Raw genomic sequence first — 17,357 nt, forward strand, 5'->3', positions numbered from 1 at the left:
TTTTTTCAACTTTAGTTTTGCTTTTACTATGCCAAGTTTTCCTGATCCTTCAGCAATGACTCTCCAGCATTCCATGTTTATTTCTTTCAAAATTAGTACACTTGTTACTTTTGTTGAACACTTCACTGCTGTAGAATGTGTTTAGAATGAAGAAAAGAGTAAGGCTTCATGATGGTGCTGTTATTAGAACCCAGCTAAATATGTTTGCATTGACTGAAGAATTTCCAGACTAGTGGAGCAGTGTTGTACCTGAGCACAGCTGAAGTCAAAACAGGGATTCACCAATCCTGTTTGTGGACTGGGGACAAATCAGCATTTTAGCCGTGCTATTTTCTTATTTTTTCTAAGAGCTCCTTTAGATTTATTTATATTTTTACGGAGCTGTTCCACCTCTTAATTCTTCTCCTTGTTCTCTGTGGTTGCAACGTGTATCCAAGCTACCGTCCTTTTACTTCAGGGAGCAAAGGGCTCTCTTTGAACAGTATCATGGCGCATTGTATTTTCTCTAGAGATCTGCATTTACTTGGTTATGGAGCAGCCAGAGCAGTCTCTGACCCTCAGATGTGTAACAAAAATGTTCTTATGTTCATTGAACCTTCTCTTTGAGTTGTAAGAATTATAGAGGTCTTCGCTTTCAAATACTTAATGGTCACAAAAAGTGGAAATCTCTCTGCATTTGATTGCAGTACAAAAATATCAATTTCTGCAGCCAAATTAGATTTTGAATATCTGAAATTTACTACAAGATATTATTTCATAACTAAGTCATTTATCAGTGGAAAAGCTATTAAATAGACACTTCAACCATTTGGTTCAAAAACAACCCTGGGAGAAGAGAAGCACTAAGAACTTGTTTAGCAATCAGAGACAAACGAGGATTGTGCTCCAGTATTTTCATGGGTATTGCAGACCATTCTCCTGTCAGTTTGGATAAAAGCATGTTTGTTGTTCTTCGCACTGTTGTTCTGAACAGTGTCTACAAGGAGCAGTCTCTCCTGCCCTCTCCTGTAATTGAAAATTAATTTCATTAACATAATTTCTGTTGACATTTTCATGCTCTGACTTCTAATGCTCTGGCAGGTTGTCTACTCATGAGGAATGCAGTCTCCCTGGACTTGACTGTTATCTTTATAGTTGAGTACTGCGTGTTACCTACTAACAAATGTAAATGAACGTGTATCTAAGTAAGAGATTCTTTCTACAAGAAAAAAAAACCAAAGAGAGGATAGAGCATGTAGCATGTTCTTACCAGAAAGGCATTAGATCTTTCACAGTGGATAGATCTTTCAAACATTATTTACCAATCATACGTTCTCCTCAGTATGGAAGTCGCATCCACATCATGTATTGCATTTGGTACCCTCTGTATGAAATTCTAGTGATGGTCTGACATTAGGAAATATTAAACAAGAAACAAAATTCAGAGCTAAATATATATTTCTTTGATCAAATTACTCAGTATTGTTATCCCAATATGAGGGACTTAAATACTGAAAGTACTTTTAAAAATTCTTGTAAATTTATTTTTTTAATAACACTTTAATTCTGTAGTTGGTCCTGCTGTGGAAGATCCAGCCTTTGTCATGGAACTTGTCTATTCTGAGAAAGCAGAGGATTTGAAGAAAATGTTCTTTTCTTGATCTTGCTGTCTTGCAGGAGGCAATACCAGATCATGGGTTTAGTGCATAGCTCCTATCATAGTTTCTATCTTGCAGAAGATATTTAGAAAGGCTGTCCCGCTGGGTAGGTTTTTAAACTGACAGAGGCAAAGAGCTACTGTAGTGATGTATCTGACGAATGGATGAGTAAAGTACTGTCATGAAACAATTCTCAGTTCTTTTGTAATGAAAGTGGAAATTTGATTTGCAATCAGATGGAGAAATCTGCACAAAATCCACCTACTCCATGAGTATGTCGTTGTTTTGTTTCCCAGCCAGCACTGTCAGTGCAGAACACAACTGCACAACCAGCCTGTTCTCCATATTGTTTTCAATTTTTTTTTAATTTTTTTTTTTTTTTTACAGAAAGTTTTTGGCTTTCTTGAAACATGGCACTGGAACATTATAGAGCCCACAGAAATGTGAACTTTTTGGTCTTCTCACTTCCTTTTAATTTGGGATTCCTGCAGAGGGACTTGCAGAAAGCTTCCATGATCTATCTCCTGGAAAATACGTTGACTGTCAGGGTAGATTTTTGCTTTGGCAAGCTCACCTGTGTAAAAGCTGAGCACGAAGTGCCCATTGACTGCTAAAGAAAACCAGTCTTTCACACTTCTTAGAACTGTGTTAGTCAAAGGATGAAATAAATAGGTTGGATGGAAAACTGTGAAGCAATCCAGAAAATGGACATAGGAAAAAGTAGATGGGCTTAAATCAAGGCTATTGTAGTAGCACCTGAATAGGTTGACTGTGTTTTTATGACAGTTTAAAAGGAATGTATGTATGATATCAATATCTATTTCTTAAATACAGGTAGCAAGATGTGTATTTGCTCACAGAAAAAAGAAAAAAAAAAAGAGAATTTCACACCCATGAGTATTTTTAGAGCAGTTTGTTTGTTTTTTCTTGTATGTTTCATATGGAAATGCTGAGATGAATTAGTTTGATGTAATTGGTGAGATTTGAGTCTGGAATTTTTCAGTTTCAAGGGAAAACAATTATTTAAGAAAATAAACAATTTAAGGAAAAATAGTTTATTTTGGCTTTTGGAGAATTTTATCTATTTTTACCCACCTTGTCCTTGTTCTTAGTTTCTCTTTGAATGCTCTGGGAAGTCTGTATCTAAGAAACACTTGAACACAAGAAGTGGGCTCATTATTGGTCGTGTAATATTTGAAAGTTTTCCAAGTCCCAACATGTATAAAAAAAGAAAATAAGTCGAGGATTTACTGCTACCAATGCTTCTCTCTTGTTTTCTGCTTGTGGCTTTCTTCATGGTCAGAGGTGAATTTATAGGGATTAGGAAATTCTCTTGGCTTCTAAACTCCCAGACAATTTGAAGATGTTCACTGATCTGACACCAAGTAACATTCTCACCCCTGAGTTTCTGCCGAAACCTGCTCTTTCACAAATAAATAAACCTGCTAGCAAGTAACAGAATATACTTAACATTAATGCTGTCTTATGACTATTTGCAGGTTTAATTCATCACTTGACACTAATGCTAGTCAACCATGTAAAGTAAAATAATGTGACAATATGAATAAATATTCTCTTACCTTATTTTGCTGACCTTATTTTCCTGAATATCATCAATTAGAGGGTGGCAGAAAGATACCCAATGCAATTTGGATTCTATTCCAGTTATATTCTTTATTGCTTACTTGGCCTACTTTCTCTTGTGCAATTCAGATTCTTTGGCATACTGCGCTCGATCTTTAATAGGAATTGTATGGATTTAGGGTTGAAACTCGCATGTTGCTGCCTATTAGCATTTCTACAACTTGCCTTTCACACCTTGCAAGTATACACGGTCATTGCTGAGTGATTTGTTCATTGTCCTTTGTTGATAGTTTTTCAGTAGATGGTAAATGTGTGTGGGGTCTGTTACAGTTTTAGTCAATTACAAGCAAATTTCCAAAATCATGCCCTTTACCTTGTTCTTTCAGAACAATATGAAGCAAAGATGGCCTGTGTCTCTGTAAGCATACGTAAGAGAGCGTGAACAGTGTGTTTAATAATGTACTTGCACATGGATATACCTGTTGTTTCCACCCAGCTTTCACTGAGCGAAGCTCTGCATTACCTGTGAGAGAGAAGAGAGAGTTCTGCTTAAGTAGCCTAGGAAAGAAGTAGACAAAGAATTTGTCTTTTTCCTATTTAATGCTATGAATAGAGAATGTGTATTTAGCATATGTATTAACTAGACCTTTTACATGAGCAAACCCAGCATGGATCCACACAGATGCTTGTGATTAGTATAAAAATTTGTAATTTGGATGCAACATCTTCCTGTCTTGTACAAATGTTCATTTACAGAACTGAGGTGTTTAACTACATCTCCATTATTGTGTTATTTACAAGGTAAAGTGGAAATTGCATGATTAAAAATATGAGAAGTCACATTAGAAATGTAGGTCTGCAGGGCATTTAGAGGAAGTGATTGAAGGAAATGATAAAAAAATCAAGTGATCTGCTTATTCATTTGTCTCTGGCTGCCAGAATCTGTCGGATGAAAGTATAGGCATTACTGCTACCTAAAAGTCTTTGAAGGTTGAGCTAAAGTTTCAGTGATATAAGTTATTCAAATGCTACTTCAGACTACATTGGTTAAAAAAGGGACTTAAAGAAACTTAATTACACTTAATTGCACTTCAGTATATAGCTTGCACATCCATTTTGGTCATTTGCTGTGCCTCAGTATTTGAGATATCCTATTGCACATTCTTTTCATGCAAGCATAAATACCTGCTTGAGATCTAGAAGGTGGAACTGTTGTTAACTGGGGCTATACCAAGTGATTGTGAATTCACAGTTCAAATGGGATGAAAAGATTTTGGTGTACTGTTGGGAACAGGGAAAATCCTGTGAGTGAGATAGGTTGTTTGACAGTGGTCCTAGGAATGTGAAGTCTCTTCAGTTTTATATAGAAGTGGTTTAAGGACATTTATGGTGTGTAGCACCTACTTAGTTCTACTTCTAACTAGAATTTGCATTTGGTGTTGACTTTAAATATCAACCTTGCTATCATAGAATTCCAGCTTCTAATGCTGCCAAATTCTGGATTGGCGGTAGCATGGTGGTGTCCTTCCTATAAAGAGCCTCAAAAGGTTGGAGATACTTCCTGCCTAGAGTTGCCTGGGGTTTATGTGTGAGGCAATGTATTCATTCCAGTTTTGCTATTCCAAACTTTCACAACTAGAACTAAATTTCGTATGCTTTTTGGAGTAGTTACTTTTGTAAATTCCAGAACATGCTTGGATCTGACTGCTGGATACTATTATAAGGGTTAGGAAATGTATTCTCAGAGTTTCACAAAACAGGCTTATGAATGCATAATGACGTATGAAAAGTTTATATATGAAAGCAGCTTAGCCATATCAGTACTTTTTCCACTAATCCCTTCAGTATTTCTGAATTTTGGAAAGAACTACTCAGATCTTTGTCCACACCTTAGTAAAACATCTTTCTTTAGCACATTGATGGGGTGCCTTTAAATAGAGTTGTGGGAATCGGTGTCCTGGCAGCAGTTTAAGGTTGGGGTACGTTCCTGGTCATACATAAAATGATCCTGTGTACATGGAGTATCATGTGCATGTTAAGTGTGGAAACAATGTTTATTGGCCCATGTCTGTATTAAAGAAGTACAATTATGGGAAGGTAATTATATTTTCTAAAATTTCCGCAGAGCTCCTCTGTCAAAAAGCAAAGTGCATTTATACGAAAAGTAATGCTCATGTCTGACATAGTTGAGAGCAGCACTCATGTTCCTTCATGTGGATCAGGACTGATCAGGAAGACACAACATAACTTAATTGAATAGATCAGAACACAAATCCTCAAAACATTGCTTTGTAAACTCTCCTGCCCCTTGTTTGCTGGCATGTATCTAAAGACATAGTTAATCCTAAAGTTATTCTTGAGTGATAAATAATTCTGTTTCTTCTGATAAAGGGAGAATAATTTCCATGTCTAATCTAGGAAGTAAAATTTCATCAGCTTTAAAAACAGAAAAAAACCTAAAGCTCCAGTACTGTTTTCTGACAGGTGTGTGGATTTCCTTTCTGTTCATTTTCTATATTGGGAAACTGCTATAACATGTTCCATGTGTGGGAATAAATAGATTTATTTTCCTTTCTTAGTATTACTGTGCAGCTCACAGATTTTCAGGACAATGCAGGTATATGGAGTGAAAAACAAAATTACAGTGTTTGAAATTCAAGACTCAGTTACTTTTCTGTTTTTATAAATGCTCTGTTTTCCCAGTGGCAAAGTTTGAAAGAATTGCTGTATGTTAAAAAGATAAATGGCATTGTATATTGTTAAGGTATCAGTCACACATCTAATTTAATAGCATGTGATTGTTAGCCCTGAATCAAGAATGTCAAAGTATCTGGGTTTGTGTATGTCTAAGGTTGCATGTATGCAGAAGGTTTGGTTCCTTTGCTTAAATTTAGTCACTTTATCTGCTAAGCAGTTTCTACCCTGATAATTTTTGCATGCAGCATCATCTACATGTATTTGCCCAGTTAAGAAAAAAAGTCTGATCTCTGGTGCCCAGGGAGTAGAAATTAATATGGGAAGACTTAATTATATAGTGTAATAGATTAAGGTTTTGCAAATTAATTACTTTTTAGTTTTGAAACAGTTACCTTGTGAGACATTCTAAGTTAAATGCAGAGTTTTTGTGCATCGCATTACAACATGTAGCAGTAGCTTTGCATATTTCTTTCAGAGATTTTGAAAATATGAAAATAATAAATGGTGACTAATGTACACCATCTGGCTAGAGTTGAGGGGAAGAAAGATTTCTTCCTGATCAACAGGGTTTCTGCTAAGCTGATTTACTTAAAATAAGAAAGCAAATGTAAATTTTCTTTCTGAGAAAATGAAGGTCTAATGACTTCACTGGAACTCGGTGCATAACGGTAGCTTTGTTTTGTACTCCATGATCAGTATCGAGGTGCAGCTCATTGGACTCTATCAGAAAGGCAGTGTGCAGTGTGTCTTATCAGTCCTGTTGTCGCATCGTATATTCAGAAAAAAATTGCTGAGACTTGAAGATTTTAAGCGACGTTGACAAAAGTGTGAGAGAGCTTTGCAGGGACAGCTGCCTATAAAGGGGAAGGATGTAGCTCTGTGCGGTATCAAATCAGTGAAGAAACTACTGTTAATCTATACAGCCATAGAATTGGATCTGTAGTAACACAGATTTTTGTGCTTCATATCTTCTTTTGATTTACATCTGTCAATTTTTTCTTTGCTACATATGTGATGCAATATAGAAATAGATGCATTAATAGGTATTAGAACATATGTACAATTTGTATTGTAATAATACAAATAATTATAATTTAGTCTGTGAAATTTCATAGAACCAAAATTTTCTTCTCAGTTTCTTATAATAAAGATTTTGGTTTTCAGGCAGGCAGTCTTAAGTATTCCCTTTGGTTGCTTGTCTTTTTTCTTAGTATTCCTACTTACATTTTTAATGAAATGAAGTATTCACTTAAATATCTCAACTAATTTGAACAAAGCAAGATATGCAGTTTTCTCCTCTGTAGAGAAAAGAAAGATGTGTGCATTATAAACTGTTAGAACTGCAGTCTTCAGTCCGTATTTTTAATTTGCCTCTTACAGCTTTAGGTTTATTTTTGCACAGCAGCCCGACCTCTGCAACACTTCCAGTAATACTGAAAATGTTATGATACATTAAACTATATTTGCTCTTGAGTAATGATTCTTTAAGATCAGGACATGTAGGTGATTCATCACCTACAGATGTATTTCAGTTGCCAGAGGCAAAAAGTGATGTCTCTAAGTGACAGGCAAGAAGTTACCGAAGTGTGAGAAGGGACTGCCAGTTCTTCCTGAGGGTGAGCAGGTTGTTAACTTTGCAGTTTGTGTTAGAACATCTGTTGGATGCCTACTTATTAAAAGAGAGAGGATAAAAAAAGAGAAAAAAACCCACCACAAAAAACAGCCTGTGAAGAAAGCACAGCCTGTGCTGTGAATATTGTTAACTCCTGGGCCAGTTCATTCGTCTGGCCTCTGGGGAAGTCACAAGTCGTGATTTGAGAGGAGAGGGAAAAAATAAAAAATGTGTGGGAACTTGAAAGAAAAAGGAAGAAAGGAAAAGAGGAAGAGAGAAAAAATGAAACACTGGGAAATAATGAGTGCCTCTGGTTGTAGATGAATAGAAATAAGTGTCCCTTTTCTCAGAGTTTTCAAGAAATTGTGGCTCTTGGATTGCCCAGTGGTTATTGTTACAAAGTGTCTTTCCCTTGTGCCATTGGCTCCATTAATAGCATCATTCTTCATTCTTGTCTTGTATCCATTATGCATATGTTTTTAGGGGCAAATTCTGGAACCAGGGGTATATATGCTTTACAACAAGGATGTAAATCATATATAAAGGGAACAAGGATGGAAGGAAACATTTCCGTTCTTTGACAGAAAGGAAGGAAAACTTCCCCGTGTTTGACATTCTGTAGAATGAGGGCCTTTTGCAAGTTGAATGTGTATTGGGTGTAAGTGCTTCTACGTGTCCTGAAGCACTTGATGACGATGATCACATAGGAATTATCAGAATCATAGAATAGAATTATAGAATAGTTAGGGTTGGAAAGGACCTCAAGATCATATAATTCCAACCCCCCTGCCATAGGCAGGGACACCTCACACTAAACCATCCCACCCAAGGCTTCATCCAACCTGGCCTTGAACACTGCCAGGGATGGAGCACTCACAACCCCCCTGCTCAACCCATTCCAGTGCCTCACCACCCTAACAGGGAAGAATTTCCTCCTTATATCCAATCTAAACTTCCCCTGTTTAAGTTTTAACCCGTTACCCTTGTCCTGTCACTACAGTCCCTGACAAAGAGACCCACCCCAGCATATCCCTATAGGCCCCCTTCAGGTACTGGAAGGCTGCTATGAGGTCTCCAGGCAGCCTTCTCTTCTCCAGGCTGAACAGCCCCAACTTCCTCAGCCTGTCTTCATACATATCATAGTAATAGAAATTACAGAATTGTTAACTGGGAGAAACCTCTGGGGGTTACCTAGTCCTTCAGTGCCTAGGAAGAGTATCACCAGTGCTAGATCAGGTCAGCTACACCTTTGCCTAGCTGCATCTTCAAAATGTTTTACTTTGAACTTGCATGTTCCTGTTTGGCACTACCCTTCTGATACAGAAGTTAATCTTAAAATCTGGTGAACCTACAGACCTGCAGCTTGTGCCTTTTCCCCCTTGTTTTACCATGTGCTGCTACTTGGTGTTTGGCTTCACGGTCTTTTTAACACACCCCCCTTCAAGTAATAGTAGTCTACTGCTAAACCTTCTCTTAGCCTTTTTTGCTGAACAGATCTTTCCTTCACTGGAGTCTGCACTTTCTCAACACGCTATATGAACTAGGAGACGCAAAATTGTAGTAGTGCTGCAGCCTGATGGCACTGAGGCAGGTAGTTTCCTGCTATCTAGTCACCATGGTGTTCCTAATACAGTCCAATATGGAATTTGTTTGATTTCAAATGAGCACATATTTAACTTGATGCCCACTATAACTTCGAGGTCCCTTCTCAGCCCATATTGGTGTGGCATTATTTAACCTGATGCTGCAGAACTTGACATATTTCCTTGCTGAGATTCACATGGCTTCTGTTGGTCCAGCTGTCAAGGTTTATTATGGTCCATCTGCTAAGTGACACACACTGACCTTAAGCCCACCATTGAGTTTAAAAAATGAGCTTCTCTTACATCCCATGTTACAGTACCATTTAGGAAATAAGAAACACTCCCACTTCCATAAAAGAGAATAAAATAAGCAGGAACAAGACCAATATTGTTTTAAAAGATGGATAAGTGATAGGTTAGAGTCGTTGAACAGTCACATTAAAATGAACTTCAAGGGCACATGAGCATTAAGCAAATTACACTGGGAATAGGACTGCCTAGCCCCTATAGCAGAAGAGCATTGGAACATTCTTTTATCAGGAGCAGTGAAGGACAAAGTTGCTTTTTAGGATGGAATCTTGTAGCTTGATGAGTGGAATTAAATTACCTATTTGACTGTAGTAACAGGACACTGGACACAATGACCCAGTAGGTGTCATCCACTCCTGTGTCCTGTGTTCCATTTATGTAAAGAAGCTGTTTAAACTTTGCATATATAAAACTTCTTTTGTCTCACCTTTTCTTTTACTATTATGATTTTGAAGTTTAGTTTGCTTAGAGCAAAGGCCAACCAAAATATTTTTGTTGTCTTTGTGTTGTCTTACATTGTTTATCTTTCTATATTCAAGCTACAGACTTAGTTATATGCAGGGAGACAAAAATAGCTGTTATTGTGAAATGTACGCATCACAGGATTTCCTTGAATTTAGGCATTTTTGCAGTATCTTTCTCAGGAATGCTGATAATTCATACTATTGTAATGTATGTGGTGCTCTCTAGCCAAATAAATCTGATGGCTTTTGGTGCACAAACCAAAACCAATCTTTTTACTGTTTCTTTTGTGAGGCACTTTGCTTTTATTATCCAGTAATTTTTTCCAGTTTACTGGTGATAAATTAAGAGGTAAGTGGAAGGGGCAGTTTTGAAAGAAGAGTTGGGAAGTATGAGGAGAAGCAAGATGTCCATCAGTTTCACTGGGCTGGATGATATCAGGCAAGATACAACACAGCTGAAGAGAAGCTGCCTTGGGTGAAGTTCTACAGTGTTTGTGTAGTGTACTACAGCAGAAGAGAAGGGCAGGAGTATGGGACTGAGCTTAACTGAGCAGGTCCAGGAATCCTTGCTTTGCACTGAGAGAAAGTCTTACCTCTCATGGTGATCCAAGGGTGCTGCTTACTGGAGATGAAGGCCTGGAGCGGAGGCTGTAGTTTATTGATAAGCCTCTATATTTATTAAGTGACCAGTGTCAGAGTTATAACTGGATAAAACGCATCCTATCTATAACCCTAAATGGCATTGTCATGAGGAAAAGAAATCCAGTTTGCCAAATTAAAGATGTTGCACATGAGAATATAAAGATCTTTATTTAAATTACAAATGATTGAGGTTTGGTTTTATTTGGTTGCATGTGGAAGCTGTGTAACAAGTATCAGATACATAGTTTTGTGTGTAATGTCTGAGCTATATTTGAGTATATATCATAGTTAGAAGACTGTAATCCTTATTGATCATATAGTCCATATGATCAACATTGTGAGCAATTATGCATTTATATTTTTGCATTTATTTTTAATTTGTTGTGATTATGCATTGCTGTACAAATTTAAAGAAAGTGTCTTATTCGTGACTCTAGTATTTGCATAGCAACAGGTAATTAAACAAAGTATTAAATGAAATTATGATTTCTGAAAGTAAAAAGAACAAATGTATTAGCTGACCTGCTTTTTTATAGCAGTGACTTGCAATTTATCCAAATCAAATATGCTATGACTATAGAAACAACCCACAAAAATATTATCCAATTAGCAAGAAGACATTTAATGTATAGCTCTCTTTTAAAAAGAATGTTGGGAAAATTAATAAACTAATAATGTTTTTAGAAAAGCATTGAAACAAATCTGAAGTTGGAACTTCAATGATACAAGGTGGTGATCTACTAACTTTAAAGTTCTTCAAGCATATTCGGGTAATCTAAAGAAATTCTGATGATGTGGAAGGAAGAAGTAGTCAGTGTAAACTTTCACATCAAGATGAAAAAGTTGCAAGACAGTGTGAAATGAAGACCCTGCTAAATAGCTTACAACATTTTGAATCTCTTTAGTATGGGATAACAGTGTCTCAATCTCCCTTTCTAGATAGAACTCTGGGTCTTAATTAAACAAAGGCTGAAACAGTGAAAGTATATCATAGCATACATTCTAAGGATAGTCCAGGGTCCTGTTCTACAGCATTTTCTGGTTTTAATGAATGCAAAGAATCCTGTTGACTTGGGTGGGACTATTTAATTAAGCAAAGGTACAGTATACTTACATGTTTGCAGAAATGGAGCCTCTTTCACAGAATGTGAAAACAGGAAAATTGCATGTAATTATGTAATTACAACCTTGTCAGTACAGCTGTCATTAAGTACTATGCAGTTAAAGCCTGTAAAGTAAATTGACATGAAATATTTCATTTCTTTAGTCCTTATCAATACAACTTACCCACTTCCTGCAAATTCTAACTGGTAAAAGAGCCGTCAAATTATGTTGTCATTCATTGTACTTTTTTTTTTGTCTTCTACAGGAAAAAGTAGAATATGCCTTCCTGATAATTTTTACAGTTGAAACATTTTTGAAGATTATAGCATATGGATTATTATTACACCCCAATGCGTATGTTAGAAATGGATGGAATTTATTGGATTTTGTAATAGTAGTAGTAGGGTAAGTAATTTATCCTTCCTTACAGAAAGATTTAAATCTTCTTTACAGTGACGTAGATGTAGTCCTGTTTGGCTGTGAGTAACGGCCTACGTTTCGTTTCTGTTCTTCTGGAGTAAAAGAATGAACTGAGTGAAAAATGCAAGACAAAGTCCTAAAAGTTTTCAATGCTATGTGCAACAACCTTGAAAGTTCTCACAAATTCAGGGTTGTGCCAGAAATTTTCCTTGGTTGTTGCTTTGCAAAATCTTTTCCATTTGATTTTTTTCCAAGGTGAACTCCTGATGTTTTTCCATATGATAAAGGTTGATTTGTTTAAGTCCATACATACTTAATCCTTTTATTCATTTATCCCTATGCTGTGGTTATGAGGAGTTAATCTATTCTTCAAAGATGCCTGGGAGAACTTATGAGGTTTGAAGCGGAGAAGAGTGGTCGGGAGAGACAGAATTAATGGGGTGATTCCTTGGCTTTCCCACAATCTGAGGAAAATTGGACTTTCCGTTGGGAAAATGGGGCGATGCACATCAGGCTCCATAGATGTATATAGAATCATACAGTCCAATTACAAATGGGTGTTTGAGTCACCAAACAAGGTTAGAATTAATTCAAAGTAACACTTCTGCAGTGCCTACATTGCAAATGTTACGTCCTCAATATAACTTTGGCTTGCCTGGGGAAGGATGTATGCTAAATAGTAGGGACTCTTCAAGCCTCTTACAGGATACGTGAGAGTGGACATAAGACCATCCCACATCTACACTACACACCTGCTTATGATAATAATATTTTGTGTCAGCTATATCATGTCAATGGCTGTGCTAGCTTGTTAGGAGATCCTACCTTCAGCTGTCTAGGGAATTAATCTTGAGGCATATATTCCCCAGTTCCTTAAATATTGTGGAATTTATGTTATAGAATCATAGAATAGTTAGGGTTAGAAAGGACTAACCCCCCTGCCATAGGCAGGGATGCCTCACTGTAGACAATATTGCCTAAGGCTTTGTTCAACCTGGCCTTGAACGCTGCCAGGGATGGAGCATTCACCACTTCTTTGGGCAGCCTGTTCCAGTTAAAAAAAAAAAAAAAAAAAAAAAAAAAGACAATTTCCAATATTGTAAATTTTGTTAACAAACATTTTTTTTTTTTTTTTGTGTAGAACATAGAGATCATTATCAACATACAACTTTGTATGCTGTGGCTGGCTTGCAAGGAAGACATTGTCATGCATTGTGCAAGTCTAATTTTGTTTTTAAGTTGAAACTATATCAAGGGTTGCCTGTAATTGGGAAGCCCTTTAACTCATGTCATTACATGAAGGGAATAGAAAAAGAGACAAAGTAAAGGAATCTATGGCAAAGCATTATTAAATTTGGGTCAGTATTATGAATGCCCAACTATTTGCTTCTGAGAGAGTAAATGTTATTGAAGAGATTGTATTTGGGCCAGTTGCTTGGCATTCAGGCATTTTTGGTCCAGGGCTAAAATTTCTATATAAATAGATCCTTCATCAGGTCAGGTCATTCTCAACAGATTGGCCTCTGCCTGAAGGGGAAGCTTGGTGGGCAGGTGTGGGGACTATCACACACAAGAGCTCTATTCTCTTGCCAGGCAGTCACTTGAATATACCTCTTCCCTTTTGTCAAGTGACCATGGAGTTACAGTAGCCCTGGAGCAGTCTAATTAACATGACCTCTATCTTTGGCTCTGTCCTAAATACATGATAACTACAAAATATTCCATTAACTCATAAAACACTCATTATTGGAAGCTAAGTCTAGTTAGGTCAAATGCTCCCACTGAATCTGTGCAAAATATGAACTAAAAAGCACTACATCTTATGAAACACTTAAAATATCACACTAAGATGTAAATCCTAGCTCAAAACTGAAAATTTTGGATTATAAACTATTGTGTAGGTTGTCACCAGTCTAACTGGAAGACAAGATGGACCTTTCATAATATATCAGGCACTGACAAAAATTAGCAATATTTTTGTTCCTGCATCTGTGAGCAATGTTCTTCTTTTAAGAACAGCACAACCCACATAAGCAAGTAAGCAAGCATTAGTCCATTTCTTTAATTAATACTTAAAAGCCCAGTGAAAATTGATTTTTGTATATAACCCAAGGTGGATATGGAATCACTTCTGGATCTGATTCTGTTTGCCTAGTTTCATTGTGAAATTTCATTAGGTATTTTAATAGCTTTGAAGAGCGGCCATGTGTCCTGTGTTGAATGTATTAGATGAAATTTGTTTTATTTGCTTTTTCAGCAGAAACTGTAGCAATCTAAACACATAAATTATGCCAAATGAAGTCTCTACTAGCAAAAGGGAAGCATGTATACAGACTTCTTTCCATAATATCAAATTTGGCATTTAAACTTTCATAAACCATTCAGGAAAATAAAGGTCAATTTTAACAAGGGAGATCAGTGGATTTCTACCTCAGTGTCTTTATAGGATAGATATAAAATGACAGAGCTGTAGACATAGCTGTCAGTGTGGGTTTCTCCCATCTTTGTCACTTCATAACAAAGTATGAATTACTTTCAGAGCAGTCTAGTACTTGTCTGCATGCTATGCCACATAATTTCCATTGATTTTTGCGAAAGAATAAGGTCCTGGTAGAAAAAGCCTTCATAGCACCTTCCTATGCCTATAGCCCTTTAATTTTCTGAATGATGACAGGCTGAAAGCAGTTTCTCTTAATCTGGGGCTTGATTCAGAAGTCCTTTAAATCATCAGTACCTTTAAAGCATCAGTAGTCACTGAAATCATTGAGGCTGCTCCTTTTCTTAGAATTATGTTTCTATTAAATTATAGGGCTAAACCAGGACCTGAAATATTAAATGTCTGGGTTTCTATTGTTATAGCAGTACGTAGTGTTTGTGCCTGGGTTTCACTCTGGAGAAGAATGAAGCAGAATAGGGGATGGGCATTGGCTGATACAGGTCAACTGCTAACTGAGGGAGGAGAAAGTATTCAATATTGTAGTTTGGGAAGCCCATTAATTACTACATGATTCCTCAGAATGATCCAGTGTGATAGGGCTGTGAAACAGTTGTGAAAATTCGTCTTGACAAACCCAAAACCATGTAAATTCCAGGAGTCCTTTACAGGTGTGGAGCATTTTTCATGACTACAAAACTCTATTGTCTTGATAATCCTTTTCAGGAGAAATTTGGTTTTCCAACTACTGAACTACAGACTCAGTGCAAAGGATAATATGGTCTGTATGGTCTAGCCACAGTCTAGGAAACCTCGTATCTGAAATGCAGGTCCAAGCTTGATGAATAAACCTAGGATTATTTAGCACTTCAACCACTTGCATCCCTTTAAATTGCTCCTGGAAGTGGGAAAGAAAGATAAAACTCTTGCCTTCGAACTGCTTTAATGAATGACTAGTTCATTTCTGCAGTGAAGAAATACAGTATAATAAATGAGTCATCTGGGAATATTTTTATTCTCAAGGATACCATGTGTAAAAAACCAAATCCTTTTGGTGTTATTAAGTTTTGGACTCTGATTTTAATATAATCTGTTTTTGCTAACTGTATTTAGACTGTTGAAGTGTGCCTTGGAGTTCATATATTCCACAAAAATTAAAACAGATGGTTTCTAATGAGTATCTATTTCATATTCTAAAGAGAAGACTAATTCTCCAAACCTTACAGCTAAAAGGTTTGAATGAAGAAGTTACAAAGTAGCAAAATAGCTTCATTTATTCAAAAATAGCAGATTGTGCAGAATGCTTATTTATTGGACACTGTGTGATCTTCGCTCTCTGGGGGGTGCGTTCTTGCACCTCATGACTCTTCCTGTCATGATTTAGTGTGTAAATATGCCTCTCATTTTGATAGCTGAACAGCTTTTCAGAATTTTCTGCAATTCAAGTGATTTCGTAATACTTTTGATTGCATGGCAAATGGATGGTGATGACCTTATGCTTCATCTCATTTTCTAGGTTATTTAGTGTAATATTGGAACAATTAACCAAAGAAACAGAAGGTGGCAGCCACTCAGGTGGCAAACCTGGTGGCTTTGATGTCAAAGCCCTAAGAGCCTTTCGTGTATTGCGACCTCTCCGTCTTGTATCAGGAGTGCCCAGTAAGCTCTTTTCTATTTAATTTCATTGGAATGAATACTGTAACTGACCTGATTACTTAACTTTCTTGTTCCAGACGCTAACAGAAATGAGATGGTATAAATTTGATTTTTTTTTTTTGTTGTCTGGTTATGTATAGAAAGTGAGTTTCAAGACGAATAATATTTCAAGTTGAACAAAGGATTGTGAATTCATTTAGTGTATGATCTTCTTACACAGTTCAATAAGCAGACAGGGGAATACACTTCCTTTTTAGAAGCATTATATAAAAGTAAATTACATGTTAAAATGCAAATACACAAAAAAACACAATTTGGATTTTTTTTTTAATTCCAAAACCCTACAGATCAGAAAGTGTAGGTGGTCCTAAATCAGTTTATATGTTGGTAAGTGTATGCCAAAGCACATTACACATTTCATATTTCCTGCGCCCACCAATGCACATGAATGCCTTCTGTTTATCCCAGTAGAGCTAACAGATAAATTAGGAAACTTAAAAAGTAGAACAATATTATTTAAAGAAAGCATTGAATTTTCTGTTAAGCTTTCCTGTTTTCTTTTAATACATTATTAATTACTGAAACAGATTGGCTGAATATGAGATTGATGGCTTAAAACTCAGCTCTTTCCAAGACATTCAAGAGAAGGAATCCTAATGCTGTGTTTATTATATCATAGTCTGCTACGTGGAAATGATCGTTATGGTATATATTTAGCAAAAGAACTTCAGTGAAGAAAGAAGCAGTCTTCTGAAATGTCAGGAAGGAAGTCTGTTAAGAGGCATATTTTGTTCTTACTGGTACTATGGCAGCTTCATTAGTCTGGGATTCACTTCTTTTGGTAAAACCAAGGTTTGGCTAAATAATTAAGGAGAAAAAAAATGGGGCCTTACTCTCTGAAAGTGATGTGAGGAATAATTAAAAAAATAGGTAGCACAGAACTTTTTTAAGGCCATCTAAAATGACCGATAGCCACACATGGACTCCATGCACTTTATTTCTAAAAAAAAAATACAAAACAAAACAAACAAAAAAACCCCCAAACAGCCAGAAACCAAAACAAGCCTATAAATTCTTTTGACATGTTTCAATCATTGATTTCTGTGATACAGCCTTTTTTAACAGAGGGATTAATTTTGACACAGAGGTTTTGATTCTTATGAAGTATCTTATGATCTTATAGGAACATTTTGTGGTTCTGGGCAGTAGTTTTAA

At 36.5% G+C, this 17,357-nt stretch overlaps 1 protein-coding gene across 1 annotated transcript in view; it reads left to right on the forward strand.

Moving 5' to 3' along the window:
* The window catches only part of CACNA1D (calcium voltage-gated channel subunit alpha1 D), a 185,845-nt gene that overhangs the window by 53,364 nt on the left and 115,124 nt on the right, over positions 1-17,357 (forward strand). The window contains exons 4-5 of the mRNA XM_065687166.1: positions 11,898-12,037; positions 16,003-16,145. Coding sequence (XP_065543238.1) covers positions 11,898-12,037; positions 16,003-16,145 — 283 coding nt within the window. The remainder of the gene's footprint in view (positions 1-11,897; positions 12,038-16,002; positions 16,146-17,357) is intronic.

The sequence above is a fragment of the Lathamus discolor genome, chromosome 7, assembly GCF_037157495.1.
Source record: "Lathamus discolor isolate bLatDis1 chromosome 7, bLatDis1.hap1, whole genome shotgun sequence".
NCBI classification, from domain to species: Eukaryota; Metazoa; Chordata; class Aves; order Psittaciformes; family Psittacidae; genus Lathamus; species Lathamus discolor.